General features: G+C 41.5%; 1 protein-coding gene across 5 annotated transcripts in view; it reads left to right on the forward strand.

The window, feature by feature from the left end:
- SDK1 (sidekick cell adhesion molecule 1) overlaps positions 1-20,683 on the forward strand; it is a 382,780-nt gene that overhangs the window by 272,199 nt on the left and 89,898 nt on the right. For all 5 annotated transcript variants that reach the window (XM_088063904.1, XM_014252723.2, XM_088063906.1 and 2 more), the window contains 5 exons: positions 3,788-3,903; positions 6,869-7,061; positions 10,024-10,122; positions 14,628-14,819; positions 16,698-16,819. In XM_088063904.1, the coding sequence (XP_087920030.1) occupies positions 3,788-3,903; positions 6,869-7,061; positions 10,024-10,122; positions 14,628-14,819; positions 16,698-16,819 (722 nt within the window). The remainder of the gene's footprint in view (positions 1-3,787; positions 3,904-6,868; positions 7,062-10,023; positions 10,123-14,627; positions 14,820-16,697; positions 16,820-20,683) is intronic.

The raw sequence follows: 20,683 nt of genomic DNA on the forward strand, positions 1-20,683 counted from the left end.
AATAAAATCTTTCTGTGTGAGAGACATGCAGGAAGGGAAGGAGGCATTTCCCAGCTCAAGAAATCCATATATGGATCAATTAGTGCCAAATCTCCCACTGCTGAACTCCAGAATTCACATTTTCAGATGTGTCAAGTTACAGGGACCACTTTTCCTGCACACCCACTGGGTGCCCAGAACAGCAGCAGGGAGCAGAGGGAAGAGGCTTCCCAGGAGGAATTACAGGTCTGCACATCCCACCGCTCCCAGGGGATGCACAGCTCAGCACCTCAAGCTGGTGCTTAGAAGAGCAACCAAATCCTCACCTAGAGGAAAGCCTGAGTTCCACAAGCCTGCCTGAGACAGGCAAGCTGCCACCTGGAAGGTCAGGAGCTCCAGAGGAGCCTTTTTTCCAAGCCTGTGTTGAAGATCTATATTTAGAAGCAGGAGTCCGGCGTTCAGAAACTTGGTGGGATTTACATGCTGTTTGCACATGGCCAGAGACAGAATAATTCCATGTACACATGCTTAACCTCAGTGCCTTGTCTCCTCTCAATTATCTTGTCAGTGAAACCCTTTTAATGGTTTTTATCTAGAGTGCTTCCATGACCTTTTCTGCTTGGAATGCTGTACATTAACCCGCAGTCCCGGGGGCTGAGCTCTCCGTAGATTTCCAAGCGCATGAACTTCATCAGGAGGAAAGTAACAGTTGGTTGTGTCTGACCAATTTGATCTGCAGCTCTGAGATGACTCCCAGATGGATCTCCAGTGTGAGATGCCTTTGGAATACTTGCAGACATGATGAAGTACAAGTTTAAAAGCTGGGAGTGTAAATACTTGGGGATTACTCTTGAAACACCTGTTTGACATTGGCAGCTTCTGTACAGCTTGACAACAAATTTGTAGGAAGAGAACAGATATTTTCCACTAAATTAGAAAATCCTTTTTCTAATTTAGAAAAAAAAGACAGCCACATCTTCATGAAGTTACTCTCCATGATCTTGGAAAAGTATTTGAGTTTTGAAGTGACCAGAAGGTCACTTCTGATTTAGCTTCCCTCAAACTTCTTTTCTTTTTAAAATGCAGAACTGCTCAGATACCCAAGGAAGTCTTTAATATCAGGACATAAAAGGAGAATTTTATACTGGCACTTTGAAGTAAATTTGAGATTATAATGCCAATATTTTACTGATTAAAAATATAAAAATGTATTACATTATGTCTTCTACAGTATAATTAAGCTTATGCATATCAGATGAGCCATGTTCTTTCCATCTTTTAAATGCATTAATTGAGATGCAGATGTTGATTTTTCAGTAAAGATATCCAAGGAGGAATTGTGATATAAATCATGATTTCCAACATTCTGAAGGTTTTATGTTTTCTGTTCATAATTTTTTCCATTTTTCGTATTACAGCAGGTATTTTCTCTGCTATGATCATATATTCTTGTTTCAGAAAATTGTCTCCTAATGAACAAAATATATTTTCCCTTTTAAAAAGAAATAACTAATGCATTTGGTAATCCACATTCCTAGTGGAAGGGATACTTTTACTACGAAACTGTAATAAATCTGTCCTCAAGTGTTTGCCTGAGCATTTTTTGAGGACTGTGAGGTGAGGACCACAAATGAAAACTTGGAGCTTGGTGATGCTCAGCTGATTTAGCCTTCCTGACAGGAGATTAATCTATCAGTGATATCCTGGTGAATTTCTGATAACAAACTAACAGGAGGACCTGTAACACAATTTTCTTCTGCAATAACGAATCTCTGGCAGTTACAATATCTAAATATGCAGGAAAGTAAGAATTTTGACTTTAAAAAATTTTATGCATGTTAACCATTAATTATCGGAGGTATTGCACACAAAAGCAGATTCAAATATATCTTGTGGCTCTCATGATAAACAGTTTCATCAAGAACATGAATAAGAAAAAATGCATTTAGTGGGGGACTGTAGCCAAAGCAACTCATTATGACTGCAGAGTGACTTTAATATTTATGACTGTATTTCAGGATGATTTCGTGAATCTCTTAACTACAAAAACTTTATGATGTCTACAGGTCATTCAGATAATAGTATAACCTTCCAAAAGCACACAGGGAATTATGATACATGGCAGGAAGTAGGGCCCTGATTCTAATGAAAATTTAGGGTACTATCAGATAAACTCTGCTTCCAGAACTCAATAATTATGCATAGTTCATAAATTGTGACATCAAGTTTTAAATGAGGGCAAGAAAGTTCTGACTAATGTGCAGCTACCAAGGTTAAAAAAAGAATGCAGACTGAAGTTGTGGAGCCATGGCAGAATCTTCAGGGAATTTTAGTGGCCGAGGGCATGGGAGTGAATGTTCTTGTCATTTCAAACCTGACAACCTTGAGGATTTCTCCATTTTTCTGTGTTGATGTTTCTGGGCTGTGCACATCCTCTGGTGAGTGTGCACTGTCCTGTCTTACTGTGGTGTCTGCACTAGTTAAGAATAATGCCCCTCCACGTCTCTTCCAAGCAAATAGTAACTTTTGGTGGGAAAAGAGGCAGTTTTGCATTTTTTAACTTCTTTTCTTCATTTCTTCTCCACACAAAGACTCATCTTCTGAAAAGTAGTTTGGAACTTTAAAAGCTTCTGCCCTGCTTTTGAAAAGTGTGGAGGAAGCCACCATTTCTCAGTGGGGATCGTGGATGCTCCTTAGAAGCACAGATCATTGGGCTTTGGTAGAAACTTTCCCTTGGAAGCAGAAGGAACAAAGTCTTCCAGGCTTCAAAACCACTTGTGGATAGTTCCTCTTTCATAGAATACAAATTCACATGGCTGTCAATAGTGATATTTTTGAAGCATTATTAAGCTTATTTTATAGGATATAAAGTGTCTTAGTCCATTTTTTTGTACTCAGATAGCAGTTTTCTTCCTAAAATTACTATAAGCTTGATAATTTCAGAAAAATAGGTCTGTCTGTTAATATTTTTCCCTCTGAGAACAATAGAAATGATGTCTTAAAGCAGTAAGTTGAAGAAATTGCTTGGAATGAGACATTTTATTAAGCAGTGAAATATTTAAGTGCTGTTTTTTGTTGTTTGAAGGCAGCATGCAGTTATATTCCATGCTTTCTTTTGTATTGAGAAAACATGTGTCTAATTAAATCCTTGGCATAAAATGTTTATGCAACTTTTAGTAGATTAGAGGATGTATTGGCTCAGGATATATATAATCAATTCAATATACATGAATGCATATCATATCAAGATAAAATGAGAACAACTCCCAATTCCCAAGAAAAAATCTTTACTTCGTGTGATATGACTGGTCCTAATTCTTTAAGCAGCAGTAAGTAATAAACAGATGCTGTTGCCAGATTATAATTCACAATTAGAACCTTAATTGTGCAAACTCCATGTTTTCTTGTCTGATCTGGGAAATTGAGCAGCATTAAAGGACTCAGTAAATTTCTCTCAGAATCTCTTCATTCTCTGTGCACTCATGGATGACTGAAAAAGCTGTGCTCACCTATCCTTACGTGGCTCCTGCCTCAAGTCTTTCTGAGAAACTCCTCTGCAGGATAATAAGCTGCAGAAACCATTTCTTCTCCTCCCCTTGAAGGAATCTCCAATACAGGATGAGAAATTAACCCAATTACCCAGCTTCCCAAATCGCTGCTGTTTCAGGGGAAGTTCATCCCTCTCTCAAGGTTGTTATTACTCTGTGGCTTGCGAGTGACACTCAGCGGGTTCTGTGTTCATTATTCTCTTTTTTCCCCTCATTCTCTCTCTGCTCTGTTTTGTTCCCTCTCTGCTGCCTGGGAGCAGTGCCCACAGCTCCACCTCAGAACGTGCAGGTTGAAGCTGTGAATTCCACAACCATCCAGTTCCTCTGGAACCCTCCACCCCAGCAGTTCATCAACGGCATAAACCAAGGATACAAGGTGAGTACACACTTCCAGTAATGTCTGCACTAACAGTCCTGGTGTAAACCAGAATTTTAACCTTATGATATATGAATCTTCAAAGTGACTCTGTGCTTTTAGGAGTATCTTGCATGGGTAGAATTAAGAGGAAGGTGAGCAGATGCTGCTCCTAACAGGGCTTGGAGTAGCCTGGGATAGTGGCAGGTGTCCCTGCTCATGGCAGAGGTTGGAACTGGATGATCTTCAAGTCCCTTCCAACTCAAACCATTCCATGATTTTAATATTTGCAATCTGTGTAAGTTCTGAAAAGGGAATGTGTCATGGCCTAGAAGTCCTCATACTTTTGTCATTTTCCTGGAGAGTTTCCAGAGCCAGAAAGCAATTCTATGTCAGTTTGGAAAGTCACCTCAGGAGACATGTCATTGTGGACTGAAAACCAACCTTGAAGTTTCTGTTTATGCTAATGCAGAATCACCCTTCACTTCACTGGGAACCAAGGCATCACACTAAATATTTGCCTTAATTTTCCCACTGTGCTGATCTGGGAGATGTGAGAATGTAGAATTTATTAATCAGGCAATATCTGTTGGAGTGCACAGAGCAGAGAGTGCTTGACAACACCTCTGACCAGTGGAGGGTTTGCTGAGGAACTGGGTGGGGAGGTTTGTTCTCACTTAATAGAACCTCCATCAGTGATTCAGCATAATAAATGAAGGGTTTAAAAACTTCCCTAAAGAGAACAAGAATCTCAGAGCAGGAAAAGAGTAGACAGGTGTGGATTATGAGCAGGGAGGAGCAAGGTTGATGTGAGTGTTGGGTGAAGGGACATGGAGTGATTTGAGGAGGATGTTTTATTCAAAAGACAAGATGTGAATTAAGGGATTGTACATGGATTTGAGAGGTTTCAGAAGACTTGATCCTTCTCTAGGAATGTCTCAGAGAAACTAAGACAGACAGATATGCATGGGAATTTTGGTATTTCTTCCCAAAGCAGTGTATTTCTCATGTAGACCAGCAGTGGTTTGAGAATCTCACTGCTGAAGAAGTAAATGTAAAAACATGGAGATGTGTGTATCTGCTTCTGGCAGGGATAGAATCAGCTCTCAAGGCTCAGGGACTGACAGAGCTGCAGCACAATACCCTGAAACTCCAGCGTAGAAATAGCACTTGGCTTCTGTTCAGACTCTGGAGAATAAAAGCACTTTTGGGGTTCAGTGGACTGCAGTGCACTGTAATTTTAAGGTGTAAGTCCAAGCACAGTGAGCCCACGTTTGCAAAAGTCTTATTTCGGATTTTTATTCTCTGTTGTATTCAGAGTTTCAGCCTAAGATCCTTCATCTCATTGCATAGCTACCTTTCATTTATGTTCTCATTTCTTCAACAATGCTATAAAAGAAGTAAAATTGTCATTTGTATCTGTCAGTGGCCAATGACAACTTCTGAAATTATCCAAATTCAGATTTCTTTGATTGCAGTAGATTGCCACAGCTTTGCCATCCTGTTTCTCCCAGGGGCTCGGAATTGCAGTACAAAGACTGTGTGAAATATTTCTGTCACTTATTTCAACAGACTAGCTTTGTGTATGACTTATTTTGCCTTTCTTAAGGATTAAACCCATTTTTTCCTTTAACTGACAAAATTGTTTGCCTGTATTTTCTGCACACGTTTCCTCACGAACATGCAATGAAATGCACTCAAGAGTTCAGTCCTCCAAAGTTATAAATGCCAATTGCAATCCACAGAGGTGATTTAGAAAAGAAAATAAAACTTACTGTCCTCTTCAGCCATTATACATTTTTATCTTTTCTTTGAAATTTATTTGCACTTCAATAAGTTGTAAAGTGCACCTTCTCAAATATGAAATACTCCTAACAAAATTACTCCTAATAGTCCCCTAACTGTGCTTTGTGGTTATCAGAGACTCTAGCCATTGGCTAAATGTGTCAAAGATGGCTTATTAATTTCAGGTATCTATTCGTGTTTATGAGCCTGAAATCAATACAAGGAGCTTGATTTACACAGATGCTGAGTCAGGCCCAGAATTTTAACATTCTCCTGTAAGCCACATGATAAGGATTTTTGGACAAAATAAAAATTTCATAAACACATTCAAGTTTTAGACCCTTAAGCCTTTAAGGCGATTTCAAAAATTGTTCCAGAATTTCAAAGTCATTTGCCAAAAATGAATTTTTTAAGTCCTCATTTAGGTACCTACACATGAGGTATTGCACTCCCAGAGATATTGATCGCCCAGAACATCCTCTGAGATGAATGAAACCTGGAAGACTGAGCTCCTCTGACAAGAACCCTATTTTAAATGCATGAAAACGTCTTCAGGATTCTAACTTTTTGGACTCAGGTGTTGAAAATTGTAGTAATCATCTTTACAACCATTTTCTATTCTTTCTGTAGTTCCAGAGCCGCTTGAATCATTCACGGTGTGGACGTCCCCAGTCCACTGAGCTTGTAATGCTCCCAGCCTGTGAGGCAGGGCTGCTCACTGGGGTGCTGGGAGAGCTGTGGCAGGAGGAGGAGGCTGTGTGTGTCCCCATCTCCCTCCTTCTGATCCAAATAACCTCCCCAGACTGTGGGATCTTTAAAGAAAATAAGATGAAGGATTTATGACAGAGTAGCACTGAAAGTACTTTTCTTCCTTCAGCTTGCTTCAGCAGCAGAGACTGGCCAGGCTGATGAGACTAAAGGCTCATGTCATCTGAATAATGATTTGCCATAATTTTGGAATTGCTCAGTAGCAGCCATGGAGAATTGCAATGCTGGTGTATCCCCATCAGCAGTGAGTGTTACAGACATCCCTCCAGTGTCACAGCACTGCATCCATCTGTTCAGCATCAGAGCTGACATCATTTAACAGCATTGCTTGGTTCTTTGCAATCAGATTAAGATGGTTTTGGCAGCCAAACCCACTTTGATTCCAAATAGACACAACTTCTAATGAGAGCTCATCCATGTTTAAATTTCCCAGCTCCTGGCGTGGCCAGTGGATGCTCCAGAGAGTGTGACCGTGGTCACCATCGCTCCGGATTTCCACGGTGTTCACAGTGGCTGCATCACCAACCTGAAGAAATTCACCCCCTACTACACCTCAGTGCTGTGCTTCACCACCCCAGGGGACGGCCCTCGCAGCCCTCCCCAGCTCCTGCGCACCCTGGAAGACAGTGAGTACCCAAATTCTTAAATCTCTCTGCTTAAAATTTCACCTGGGGTTCACAGCCACTCTGCAGTCTCTTCTCATGTGACCTCATGTCAGATGAAGACCTCAGCCAGTTTTCCATGGGTGTTCTTTCAGCCTGTGGCAAATATTTGATTTTTTTTGTTTTATTATGGACTAAACCTGGATGAATTTTTTTATGTTGATTATTAGCTAAGAGCTTGGTAGTCTGGTTCAGCTAACACACAATGCATTATGTCTGTGAATCCTTATGCTCTTATATCCATGTTCAGGCACCCAAATAAATATGAATTGATCTTCTTAGGACCTGAGCGTTGGAACCTCCTCTGGAGGTCAACAATTAATTTATGATTGTTTCCTGCTGTTACTCAATAAATTGAAAATCTCTGTATCTATATTATATTGCAAGTGTTTGTGTGAAAGAAGCGGGATCACATCAAGGCAGTATATTGCATCCTGAAAAACTGGAGGCAGGATGAAATAAAATGAACTGGATGGTTTAGCATATAAATTATTTCCTGCATCAGAAAAAGGTTTGGTCTCTGTGGCCCCTTGAAGTTGTTTTCTCAAGACATATTTGGGCCTAACAAGTGCAGTGTGTGTCTGATGCTGATAAATTACAGTGGCCCTCACAGCCGACTGTGTCCACAGTGATCTTGGCTCTGGCCGGTGCTTTGGGAGCATCATAAACACTGCTGCACATTTGCAGGTTTAAAGCAGAATAAAAGGTGTCTAATTCATCCATTAAGATATTGTTTTTAGAAATACTGCTCTGCCTTAATAAGGATCTTTTGGGTTAGTCAGTGTTCCCGTAAAGAAGAAACCGATCATCATTAACATTCACAGGAGTGAGGCTCAAAGTGCTAATCCAATTTTTCACGAGATAATTTTGAAGGAACCTGGAGAAAATTACTTTCCCATGGATTTTTCCTGGTGTGGTTACTCTCCTCTATGTACTAGAACAGGTTGCCAGAGGTAGGAATTTAAGGACCAGAAATCTGTGTGAGTCACTAATCTGAACTCCAACTTGTGTGTCTGGGATGAAAGCAAAAGGTGTGGTGGAATGAAAAACGTGCATTAGGTTCCTCTGTGCATCATCAGCTTTTCTGCCCATTTTCCTAAGGAAAAAAAAGCTTTAGCCAGTGATGATCTGTAAATGTGTTTCAGTTCATCTGTCAGCACAGTAGAACCCCGTGGCTGATCTCAGTGAGTGCAGAAGGGTAAGAAACCAAAGATACAAAACTCCTTGGATGTCACAAAAAATAATCAGCTGGGAAGAGGAAAGAGACTGTTAATATTTCTGCTGAAGGAAAAGCTGCAGAAATGAACCTTAAACCTAAAACCACAAAGTGGGAGCAGGGGCAGAGTCCCTGCGTCATTGAGGCTGTCTCAGGGAAACCTTGGGATCACGTGCCACTTAAAACACAAGAGAATTCCATCAGGAAACAAACCAGGAGAGAGCCAGACTTGTATTTCCTAGATAACCTGAGACATTTCTTGGTGTGTCCAGCTACATGCTGCAAGGAGCCTCAGCAGGAGAGATGAGCAGGATTGATTTATCTCTTTATTAATCCTGTAGAATTGCTTCCCAGGGTTTTCACAGTGACGGAGAAGCTCCGTGCAGGATGGTGTAATGCATCTTGGAAGAGAACTCCTTGAAGCTGAGTTGCTTCAGGATTTATGTGGTGGGAAAAAAGGTTTGAAAGGCCTGTCATTCATGTTTGCAGGTGATCATTTTCTGTCTGGGTAGCAAAGTTAGGCAATCCTTTAGGAAAACAGGGATCTGTTTGCCAACAAGCTGTAGGTCAGACAAAACCTGATGTCCAGTCAGAAGCGTCATGTCCTGGCCTGCAGTCACCTGCACCTGTGTTTCCTGATGACTTTAAAATTGGACTGTAACTGCAGGGGCTGATTGGAGCAAAGCTTTGTGAGTGTGTGTGGTTTCCATGCCTGCAGCTCCATGGTCCCAGTGATAATCCCATGCTCTTGTTGGGCATTCCTGGGATCACTATGGGATCAGCAGTTCTTCTGTGGTGCTTTGACTACTGGGTATTGCAGAGTTGATTTGGAAATTTACCTCCATGGGACTGCAGAATTGCAAATCGGGTTGTAGCTGACCCACTGGCAGGGTTTGGGCTTTTTTTGTCATAGCTGGAGGGGAATGAGAGGCTGGACTAAACTGAAGAGGAAACAAAACATGAAATTGCAGACAAGAAATTGCCAACTGATGTCAGTGGAGCTGGAGGATACTCGGGCAGGCATCCAATGACAGAAGCACAGTGAATATAAAGTGAACAAAAACCTCCTTTTTCCAGTACATCGATTGAGGACAGAACAGCATTTGGATCAAAAATCAGTCAGGTTGTCTTTCTTGAAGATCAAAATTGAGGGAGGATGGCATATTCTTGACAGTCATTCCATTTTATGCTCTTTCATTGCACACTGGGGAGCTGAAATTTTTAAGAGCTCTTGAGCTACATCATAAAAACCCTTTAAAAAGTTTCACACACTTGTATTCATTTTACAGAAGACAGTTGCCATTATGCTGGACATTTTTGGGGTTGTTTTGAGGGAATTTATCCAAGCAGTGGCTCGTGACTCTGTCCTTGCTGTGACCTTGCATAGGGAAAAGGCTCTTTCCAGGTGAGGAGATTGCTGGTGGATGTTACTGCACAAAACAGGGCAGGTAAACACCTCACAGGTATCCTTGAGGGAAAGCAGCAATTCTGTTAGATCTCCACACACTTGGGATGATGACTGGGTGAAATAACTGACACGATGATAGCCAGAGTGTTTCTTCCCACCTTGCATTCTTCTCTCACTGGGGTTTGCAGCCTCCCTTTCCCTGGCTCAGGGACATATTTCTCCATCCCTAACCCTGCCATGTGAATCTGGTCCCAGTTAAGTGGGGTTCACCTATTAACAGCTTGCCTTTTCTGATTTGCCAGAGCCAGGAGCTGTGGGACACCTGAGTTTCACTGAGATTCTGGACACCTCACTCAAGGTCAGCTGGCAAGAACCTGTAGAGAAAAATGGCATCATCACAGGTATCAGCTGCTATCTCTGCTTTTATTTCTTCTTTTTTTTTTTTTTTCTAATTCAGTGTGTGTGGGGTGGAATGTGTTGTTGCAGTGAAAAACTGTGTGGTGGAGCATTTAGGGAGAATTTGGGCTATTGCTGGTTTCCTGGTCCCTCCTCTGGGTAATTGAGATGTCACCAGGGAGTGTTACACAAAGTACAGCTCCAATTACTGGCAGCTCATGATTGTGCTTACTGGAAAAGCAGTTTGTGTTAGAAATCAGCTCCCCACAGAGTGTCTGGTCTTGTTAAATCCTCCGTGACCTCCACCTGCTTTACTAAATTTTTGGAAATTTGTGAGAGCGCGCTTGGCCTTTGCCCCAAGAGTGGGGGGTCTGTACACAGAGTTCACAGCTGCAAAGTCTGGGTTGGCATTGCTGAGGTTTGCAATCAAAACCAAGCCTGAAATCAGCAGAATCCTTCCTCTGTGATCAAGTGGTCTGGCTGTGGGCTGCGTGACGGAATTTGCATGTCGTTACTTAATCTGTTATAAACCATCACAAGGGTTCAGAACTCTCTTGTTTCCCTTTGATGAGTCTGCCATTTGACAAGCTATTTATCTATTTACTGTATGCCAGTGTAGGTACAACGGCAGCAACTTCATTATTTTTCATACAGGAAGGTATAAATACTTGAGAAACCCTCTAGTTCTTATCAACAGAGGCAATATTGTTTTCAGATGGGAAACTGTTACAGCTGCTCAGGACATTCCATTTAACAAAGGTTTTCAAGGTTTTGAAGCACAGAAAAGCTTCCAGTTTTTAAATTTCTGGAGGTAGTTGGGAAGGGAGAAAATCATTTCATGTAGATCAAAATATTTTGATTTTTGAGTGTTAAAATGTTTAATTTTCTTTAAAATTGTGTTACCATTTTTTTAAAAATGTGCCTTAGGATTTAAAAAACGCAGATTTTTTGACTCTTGACCACTGAAATGCTATATCAGTCTAATTTCCTGAAGCATTTTAACTTTGACAGGTGTAATTATTTTGATAGGGTTTCACTTGTCAGTGTTTTCCTCTGTGTATCTGTGACATGCACCATTTGTAGCTGGGTGCTCCAAGCTGTTTGAAGAGTCCTCATGCAGATCATCTTCTGCCTCTCCACCATGGAAACCTGCCTGAAATCTGCACTGATTTAAGTGGTTTGAGAATAGAAACTAATGACTCCTGAAAGCAGAGCAGTATTGATTCAGTGAGGATGGCCAAAGTCTTTCAAGCCCAAGTGCTTAAATTCAGGTACCTCCATGCAGGATGATGTAATACTGATCCTCATTAAGCAGCAGGTAGCAGCTCTGTGCTTGGTGTTGCAGAATTACTTTGCTAAAAACAAACTGCCCCCTCCCAGAATGGGTTGAAGCCGGATGGAGCCAAATGATGGTTGTGGGTTATATTTGAGGTAAATTGTTTCACAAGGAATTAACTGAAGACGTTCTCTTATTCAGGACAAAATGCCAGTGTGAAAATGCCCGGCAGAGTCTATAAGGAAAAAGAAACTTTAATGATGCAAATTGCATTTGGGATAGAAGAACAGCAAAATTGTTCATGCCCTCAGCACCTCAAAGCTTTAGAGAGGGCTGCTTGGAGATCTGAGTGCTCAGGGAGGCAATTATTCATCATTTCTGCTCATTGATGTCTTTACTGGACCTTCGTGTTCCCTGCACGGGCGCTGGGAGGAGGGAAGCACGGAGGGGGTGCCCAGCAGCCAACCTGCTCTGGGAAATTGCCCATTACTCTTGCTGTAAATCTCAGTATCTTCCTCGTTCCCTCAGCAAACATTGATTTATGAGGATCTGGATGTGGATGGACAGTTTGTGATTGGGTGTAGTGCTCTCGCGTAGAGAATTTACTCCACATCAACAGAAAATTATTTCTGAAACTCCTGTGGTCATTAGTTCCCGTTAGGCAGAGTTTTGTGGAGTGCCAAAGCATGAGGGAAGGATCTGTGGCACCTTCCCTGTCCTTGCTCACCCCAAAGCCAGGGGAAACCCTCTGGAAAATCCTTCCCACACGAGTTTCTGGCAGGGATCACATCTGTAACACGGGGAGTGTGTTCTCAACCAGCCACATGGCCCAGAGTTCTGCCTATCTGCCACCCAGTGTGGCTGAAGTGCTGCTTGGGGGTGCAGTGCTTGTTGTTCCTTTCTTTCAGCACTTTTTCCTTTCATCTGTTTTTGTTATGCCTGATTGTGTTTGGCTTTGTGTCTGCTCACTGTGTATGTACAGATTTTCTGTTCTCATCTTTTATATGACTGGAATTTAACTATTCATAGAGGACTGAAGTCCCCAACAGTAAATACTTCCTCTTTGCCTTTTTTTTCAGTTTACATGGGAACTCAGGATACTTTTCTTGGTGAACTTTATTTTCTCTTTTTTTCCTTTTTTTTTTTTAAGAAAATTAATACATAGGGACTGTGTGCTTAATGGGCGGGAAAGCTGGGTCTCATCCTGTGGTCACAAGGGAGAAGAGATAAAATGTCCAAAGAATAATCACCAACATTTGATGTATAACCTAAGCTTATCCAGATGGGAGAGGAGATATCTCAATCACTGAAGATTGCCTGGTGCATGCTGAGTGACACTTTCTATTGTCCGTAAGCAACAAATGGATAGAGGGAGCATTAAAAGTCCCCTGCTTATCTTCCTCCGGTTATTTATTGTCTGGAACAGGCTGCACCCACAGCTATTGAAAGGAAAGGGTGTTTGTGATGGTCCTTCTGTTTGCACTCCTTCGTGCCTCTTCAGTGAGCATCAAATGCAGGGGACAGTCAGCCCCCACCTTTCTGCTCATCTTCTGTTAATTCAGGCAACAGAGCCCTTAAGCTTTGTCCAAAATCTTCCTACAGATTATAGTCCTGTCTGTGCTACTTCAGCTCTGGTCTGGCAAGTGATTCTTAAGCCTTTTCAGAGAGCATCAAAACACCACAGTGTTTCTAAGACATCGGTAAATTACTGAGTTAATTAATTCCCACTCAGACACTTGTTTAAAACCAGTTCCAGATGAGCATTCAGGAGTTTTTCCCCTTCCCCTCTGCAGTGCAAAGTCAGAGGAGCATTTGTGGTGTAGATGGAATTGTTGGAGCATCACTTCCCTTTATCACTGCCCTCTCACCTGAAACGTAATTAGTGACTGTGTGAGCACACTGAGCTCATTTTAATGCAAAATCAGGTTAAGATGAATCCCTGTCATTGATGGCAGCTCACAAGAGAGGATGGAGAACGTCTCACACCTCTCAGACTCTCACAGAAGTATTTCTCTCACTGTGCTTTTGGCTCAAGAGATGATGCTTTCTTGCTGATTAATACCATGAGGGATTTTACTACGTCAGTTCATGTATGTTAATCAGCTTATCATGTCTTTTTATTTTTAAAGAATTTAAAAAAAAACCTTTAAGCCCTCCAACTGGTCTGAATTCCTCATCTTAGATGATGGGAACAGGAACCCAGTAGGGAGTTTCTCTAGCCAGTTTGCCTTGTGCATGGTTCACTCAGTGGGATTCCTTTCTGTTAGTCCTTTTCACTCACTTCAATTTCACAGGCATTCAAGAGCTATGTGTATTTTTTTTTTTCACCCTCTGAGTCAAATCACAAAGAAAGCAGCAATCAAGCAAACTTTTCAGACATGCTCTCCGGGGACTGGCACAGCGAGGTTCACATGGGTTCAAATGAGAATAAAGTGGGACTGGGCAGGAGGAGGACAAGCAGATTTGGAGGTAAAATTGAGCAAATCAGACAGTGGAAAGTTTCAAAAGTTCTTGGAAGGCAAGTGCTTATCAAAGTGATAAAAAGGAAAGCCTGGTTATGATAGAAGAATAATATGGAGGTCAGGGCAGGTGCAGCTTTGGACAATGCATTGGCTCCAAGATGGTTTTGAAAGAAAGGATAATGATTCACCCTGCTGAAGGATTTCTGCAAGGAACAAGCGGTGGGGAGTAGAGGTTTTTCAGTTCCTAGAAGATTCCCACAATGTTCCTGCCTGATTGTTCTTGTCAGATTTCTAAGTATTTCTAGACAGGCAGCGCTGAAGGTTACTTCAGCCTGCAAAGGGAGAAAGCCCTACTAAGCACACAGAGATTTTCAATTAGCTATTCCAGTGGATGTTGTGTTTTTTCCAGTGTTTTTTACAGTGTTTTTGGTAGAGTTCACAGAACAAAAGTCCGCCTTTCTGTCAGGTTATTTCCAGGTTTCCAGGCCATTTCATACCAAGCATAGAAAAAAAAGACAGTTGAGACCCTATGTCCACCTGACAGGGAGATAATGCTCTGTGGGGTACCTGCATCAATTGTTTATTAGAAATAACAATATTTTAAAAATACTTGTGTACTTTATCCAGTGTTTACTTGAAGGAGGGTTTTTTTCTGTTTATAAAAGGTGGTAAAAAGGAATAAGGAACAAGGATGTGCTACTGCCTGCAAGCAGACGGGGGAATTCTCTGTGTTACTGGAGAAGCCCTGAGCTGTGGGTGATGTGTTTTGCAGGGTACCAGATCTCCTGGGAGGTGTATGGCAGGAACGAGTCCCGCCTGGCCCGCAGCCTGTCCAACAACACCCTGGAGTACAAGATCACGGGGCTGTCCTCCCTCACCACCTACACCATCGAGGTGGCCGCCGTGACCGCCCAGGGCAGCGGCTGGGTCACCTCCTCCACCATCTCTTCTGGAGTGCCCCCAGGTTGGTCAGCCTGCAGGAAACAAAACAAAACAAAACACGCTGGTTCTTTGTGTTTCTGACTTCCAAAGGTCGCTGGTTGCTTCGGTTCGGCGGTAATAAAAATTATTTTATTTGTAAAGCACTGGAGATCTTTGCCGCGTAATTTGGATTTAATTTTTGGAGCAGACTGAAATGTTAATGTGAAGACATTTTGCAGTTTGAAATTTCCAGGAAGTTGAGGGTGTTTAATACAGATACAAAAAAAAAATTGGAGGTATGACAATGGAGTGGACAAAGTAATAAAGTGGATACAATACAGAATCTCTTGACATTTATAAAGTGACATCAGAATGAAGCCTGAATCAATTCAAAGTATTGCTTTGGGGGAAAAAACAGAGTTTGGGTGATAATAAAAGGGAAAAAGATTTTCCATGTGGAAGTAATATAGCTTATGTCAACTATGAGTGTTTCACTTGTAGAGTGAACCTAAAATCTTATTTACAAAAATGTGAAGTTGTGGCCTGAAAAAATATTTTTCAGGAGGCAGTTCTATCCCACATTGTCTGAGTCACCATTTGGGCACCTGTACATTTACCATTTTTGTATTTTGTCCTTAAAAGTCTACACTCTTCCCCATCCAGTGTAAAAAACAAACTAAACATCCAATTCATACCTCAAATAAGCAGTTTCACTTAATACAGAGGTTACAGAAGCAGATTTTTCCAAAGTGGGGCAGTTATTACTCATCACTGAGGGAATCCAATTTTTCCCTTCTCCAGGATTATTTAATTTTTCTGTGTGTCCTAAAGTATGTTTGCCCTTCTTTTCCCTAATCCTAGGTAATTGTGACAAGCTGCAGACTGGATCAATGCCATGATATCTGATGGCAGGATGCCTGCCAGATAACAGCATTATCCCACTTGGGCAGGGTTAGTTTATCGATCGTGGTTCCCACAAATGTAAAGTAAGAACCAAGAAATACTGGGTCTTTGTGCATACCTGAAATAAATGCCAAAACCCTGCCCTTTTTGGCCTGTTGCAGTTTCAGAGAGTGCAGAATTATCATAAAATTACAGAATGGTTTTGGTTGGAAGGGACCCGAAGGATAATTTCGTTCCAACCCCCTGCCATGGGCACAGACACCTTCCACTACATAATTACTGATGATAATAGTTATTTCCACTTATAATAAGTGCAGGTAACTATTGGGAATTTATTTTAAACACTCTATATTTAATCTCTTTCCTGGACTGGCTTTTGTTGTTAATTCAGATGATATTAAAAATGTAAATGCCACCGTAATTTTGACTGATGGGAGACAGAGATCTGATTTGGGCTTCAGTTTTTTTCTTTGTAGGAGGTCACCCTTTATTTGCTACAGGAATTGAAAAAAAAAAATAATCTACTTTAATCAGGTGTTAGAAGTGCCCTGGAAAACTCAGATATTATAGGTCAATACTAAATACACTATCCAAAACTTTAAGTTTTATCCCAGTTGTAGTTGTATGTCCTCTAAGAAGTAAATCAAAATTATTGTAATTTCATTCTGGGGAAACAGTGGAATTAGGTGGCTTGGCAGACCTGGAGCTGGGAAGTGCCTTTCCCCCAGGACCACCAGGGTTTGTTCATTGGGAAGCTTCTCTAAAGTAGTGCCTGTAATTCTGTAGGTGGGCTCTTTCTTTTCTCATGCCATCTGTAAGAATGTGGTGCATGCTCAGAGAGCAGAAATACTAATGCTGTGTGTAAAACTGCCAAAAAGAAAAGAAAAATAACCACAGCTGGGGCAAATAGAGCCAATTTCCTTGTGGTTTTATATGTTGAAACTGAATGTCAGCTTGTGTTACTGGCTCCTAGACAAAAGTGTGTTTCTACCTCTCACTTGCTTTTCTGTTTCTCCAGAACTTCCAGGTGCTCCAACCAACCTGGTGATTTCCAACATCAGCCCTCGCTCTGCCACACTTCAATTCCGCCCAGGATACGATGGCAAAACCTCCATCTCCAAGTGGATAGTGGAAGGCCAGGTATGTCCCTGACAAAATTATCTTAATAAAGTTTCTGGGGGGGTTAAGAAGAGTCTAACGAATTCCTGTTGGGATTTCAGTTTTTGTTTAACTTTGGATGGGAGCTGCTCTATAAATGGCCTGGAGTGGCTGCCCAAGGGGTTCTGGGAAGGTTCAGAAATGTCTGTGTCAGCCAGGGAGAAAAGGTGGGACTTCTGTTCAGAACACCAGAAAAATGTGATATATTTATATGTATACATATTATCCTTTAAATAGTTCACAAAGAGTTTCGTTATATTCAGAAGAACACCAGGTGCACCATAAACAGCATACACAGCAGAGCTTTAGTCCATCCATCTGTTTCGAAAAGAATTTGAAATTTGTGTTTAGGTTCTGTGAGGTGTCTTTTCAAAAGTTTGGAATTCTTATCTCATAGATTCAGAAAGAAGGAAGAATTGTACTGAACAGTAAAGACACCATTATTCATGAGATTGAATGTATTTTTCTATCTTGTCATGGAATATACCAAGGTTTTCTATCCAGGCCTGTAGATATGAATAGGATGAATTCTTTTCTCCATCAGCTTTAAACAATATCCCTCTTTCTGCTGTCATTATGCCTTGGAGGAGTTATATATTCCTCATTTGTTCTCCTGACAGATGAGCTTTGCTTCTTCCTTTCCACCCACAGGTCTTTATAAATACTGTAATCTGTTTTTAAGACCAAATGTTGGACTTCTTAAATCACCATCACCACTTAGACATGTTGATACAATCACTTCACTTGGTAATGAGATTGTTGTGAGCAAGTTGGTACATTTTGTGCCATTTATATACACATTATGGCATATTACAGAATTAAACACCAAAATCCAATAATATGGTGGCTTAGCACATTCTGAGGAGCATTTTCCTGCCGGAACACTACATTGATATAACTAGGAATTTGTTAATTCAGTGAGTTGCAGAATGCTACTGAAGTGAAGCAAATTTGAATGCTTCAAAACTGTAGTGATAATTACCATGAAGTTCATCTGCATCTTTGAAGAGCCCTGGGTACCAACAGTGGTTTGAACAGTCCTTGGTGTGCAGGGAGGGTCTTTCTTATTCACAAACCCTCACCAACATCTCAGGCATCACTAGAAAAGTCCAGGGGGTTTTGGTTCTCATAGATCAGGAATTATTTGCCCCTTTTGGGGGAGGAGCACAGCCAAGTCCTTGTGGAATCTGGGCAGTCCTTTTAACCACAGCAACCCTTCAGGTTTCTGCTGCACCACACCTCACTGCTCAGCTTCAGCACAAGAAATATTGCTCCTAGTGGATTTCAGGAAAAAATAAAAACTTTTGCTCACCTGATTAATGAAAATCAGTTCAGGTATGCAGTGAAATTGGTGAGTCTCAAGGATATAGCAAATCCTGTTTCCAGGATGACAGCTGCATATAATCCTTTGTTCACAGCCCCTTTCTGCCAGAACTCCTCTCAAACTCTTTCTCTCTGAAAGTGCAATTTCACAGCACTTTGAGCCAATCTAAAGCAGAGCTCTCATTGTCCTGCTCCTGTTCTCTCTCCCCATCCCGCTTACCAAGGCTTTTCCTCCTCCTGCCTTCTGTGTGTGCTGACACAGGATCAGACCTGGAGCTGCTGCGAGCTTTGATCCAGCCAAGAACAGATGAGTTTCAGACAGATCAACTCTGCACAGGCTGTGTGTGATCAGGTCATTGTGAGGGGAGGGGGTGTGAACATGGCACTGGGAGCAGAGAGAAGGGCAGGAATGCCTCTGACTCCACTTGGATCCAAACGGCCTTGGACCTGCCCACCTTTCAAAGAGCTTTTGCAAAATTGTTTTTTGCTGCCAGTCTCCATTTCTGCCTTCGATATGGTCTGTTCTCAGCTGGGATTTGTCCATACTGGGGTGCAGGCTGATGTTGCAACATCTGTATTTTAGCATGGAGAACCATAATTGTTCCTTAGTACTGTGTTGGATTGAAGAGCTGTGGTTGTACAATGTTGAAATGGAGGGAGGGGTTTTGTCCTGGATCGTTCATTCACTCACCCATGTACAGCTTCTAATAGCAGTGTTAAGTGTTTCATGCCTTGGTATTAAATTAAAAGCCACTTAAGGGGTGGTTTTGCATGCTGTGATTTTAAAGCTGGTGGTATTGCCAAGGGACAGGATGACATTCAGCTATAAAACACTCCGCTGTGATTTGGGCACTTAGTCTGTGTCCCTCCCCCTCTGTGAGCTGGGCAACACCTTTGCTTTGGACATCCCTGATAATTCTGACTGTTCTCCTCCATCTCTACTGGGAATTTATCTTTCAGTCTCAATGTCTGAATCCTTACAGGCGAAATTCAGCTGTTTTGTATTCACAGATACAGCCAACCTGCCACCAACGTGTTTTTCTTCTTTGTTCCTTTATTTGGCTGAAAGCTTCTTTGGTGAGGGCAGATCTAGAAAATGTTCCAAGTGCTCCAGTTTGGCTGAAAGCCATTTTTGAAGTCTGATACTTTATGAACAATTTGGATGAGAAACACAGCTGGGAATTCCAGCTGACGTGAAATTTTGTGCATCTGGCCTTGGTTTCTGCTTTTTGTGCCTGGGTGTAAATTCATGGGAGCCACTGTGGAACTAATTCTCTATTATGTCAATGAACATGAGAGGAGATCAAGTCTTTAAGAGTTTAGTCTTGGTACATACTGAAATATCAAGCGTTAAAAATCCCATTTCTGTGTTTCTAGTGAAGGTACATTCTGTACTTTGGAAGGGATATTTAAAAATCACTAGATTGTTTCTTTTCCATCTTTTTTGTCTAGACTCAGGACTGAAGGAAACTGGATTTCCTAACAGAGAACTACAAAAATGTACCAATGCTGTTTAAACAGTATTTTGTAACATTTTTTTTTCTATTACATAGAGTATAATTTAAAGGGAAGAGGCTCAAATGTAATATAAAAGTTCCACTGACACTTGTTCAGAGGGACCAGAGGTCCCCCTGCCTTGTGGCATTGACACTCACAGGTAACATGTTCCTCCACAAAGAATTTCAGTAAATCCTTCCAGACATCCTCTCCTCTCAGATGCAGTTAGAGCATATATTGCAGACTTTTTTTTTTTTGGCAATTTTCAGCCAAGAATGACTACAAATCCCTGCTGGTGTTCATGAAGTTTCATGTTTGCACACTCTGGAAGTTGCAATCCAGTTTCTTGTTTTTCTTGTGTTGGATTTTTCCTGGGGTTTTGTCAGGAAAAATGTGTATAAATTGATCATGGAATAGTTTGGGTTGGGAGGGACCTTGAGGATCACCCATTTTCAACCCATCCTGGCTGTGCCTTGGTGTGTGCTCAGTCCACAGCTTCCAGGTGATGACAGAATCTGGGATAACTTCTTCCCAGTCAGGTGTGTTTTCCTGGTGATTAACATTATTTGCAAGGCAGCACAAGACGTGCAGAAGGGCTGAAAGCTGTTCCTGAAGAGCTAACACATTTCCTGGAGCCATGAGTGCATGGGCTATAATAGAGAGTTTTTGCTTAAAGCCTTGCTGCTGTTTTTAGAGAGATTTTTGTATGAATGTCATGGTGAGCAGGAGCAGAGTTTCAAAGTGGTAAAACCTTTAAAGTATTATCTCTGTGCTGCCTCCTAAAGCTGTGAGTTGGGAAAGAAGTTGCAGCTTTACCCATGACTTTGTGTGGTTTTGTGGGTGAAGCCAGTGACCCAGATAGGATTCATCCACTGCACCAGGTGATTCTCTGGGTATCATTTTCACTTTGGAGCTGGTAAATAAAGTGTCTGAAACTCTGACAGTTTTATGCCCTTGACAATCTCTAAATCAAAAATGGCTGAATCGATGTAAGGATTTAGTGAGAAAAAAAATTGTACCCGGGCT

This window comes from Pseudopodoces humilis, chromosome 18 (genome assembly GCF_049639895.1).
Source record: "Pseudopodoces humilis isolate 2021_Gansu_Grassland_sample_001 chromosome 18, ASM4963989v1, whole genome shotgun sequence".
NCBI lineage: Eukaryota > Metazoa > Chordata > Aves > Passeriformes > Paridae > Pseudopodoces > Pseudopodoces humilis.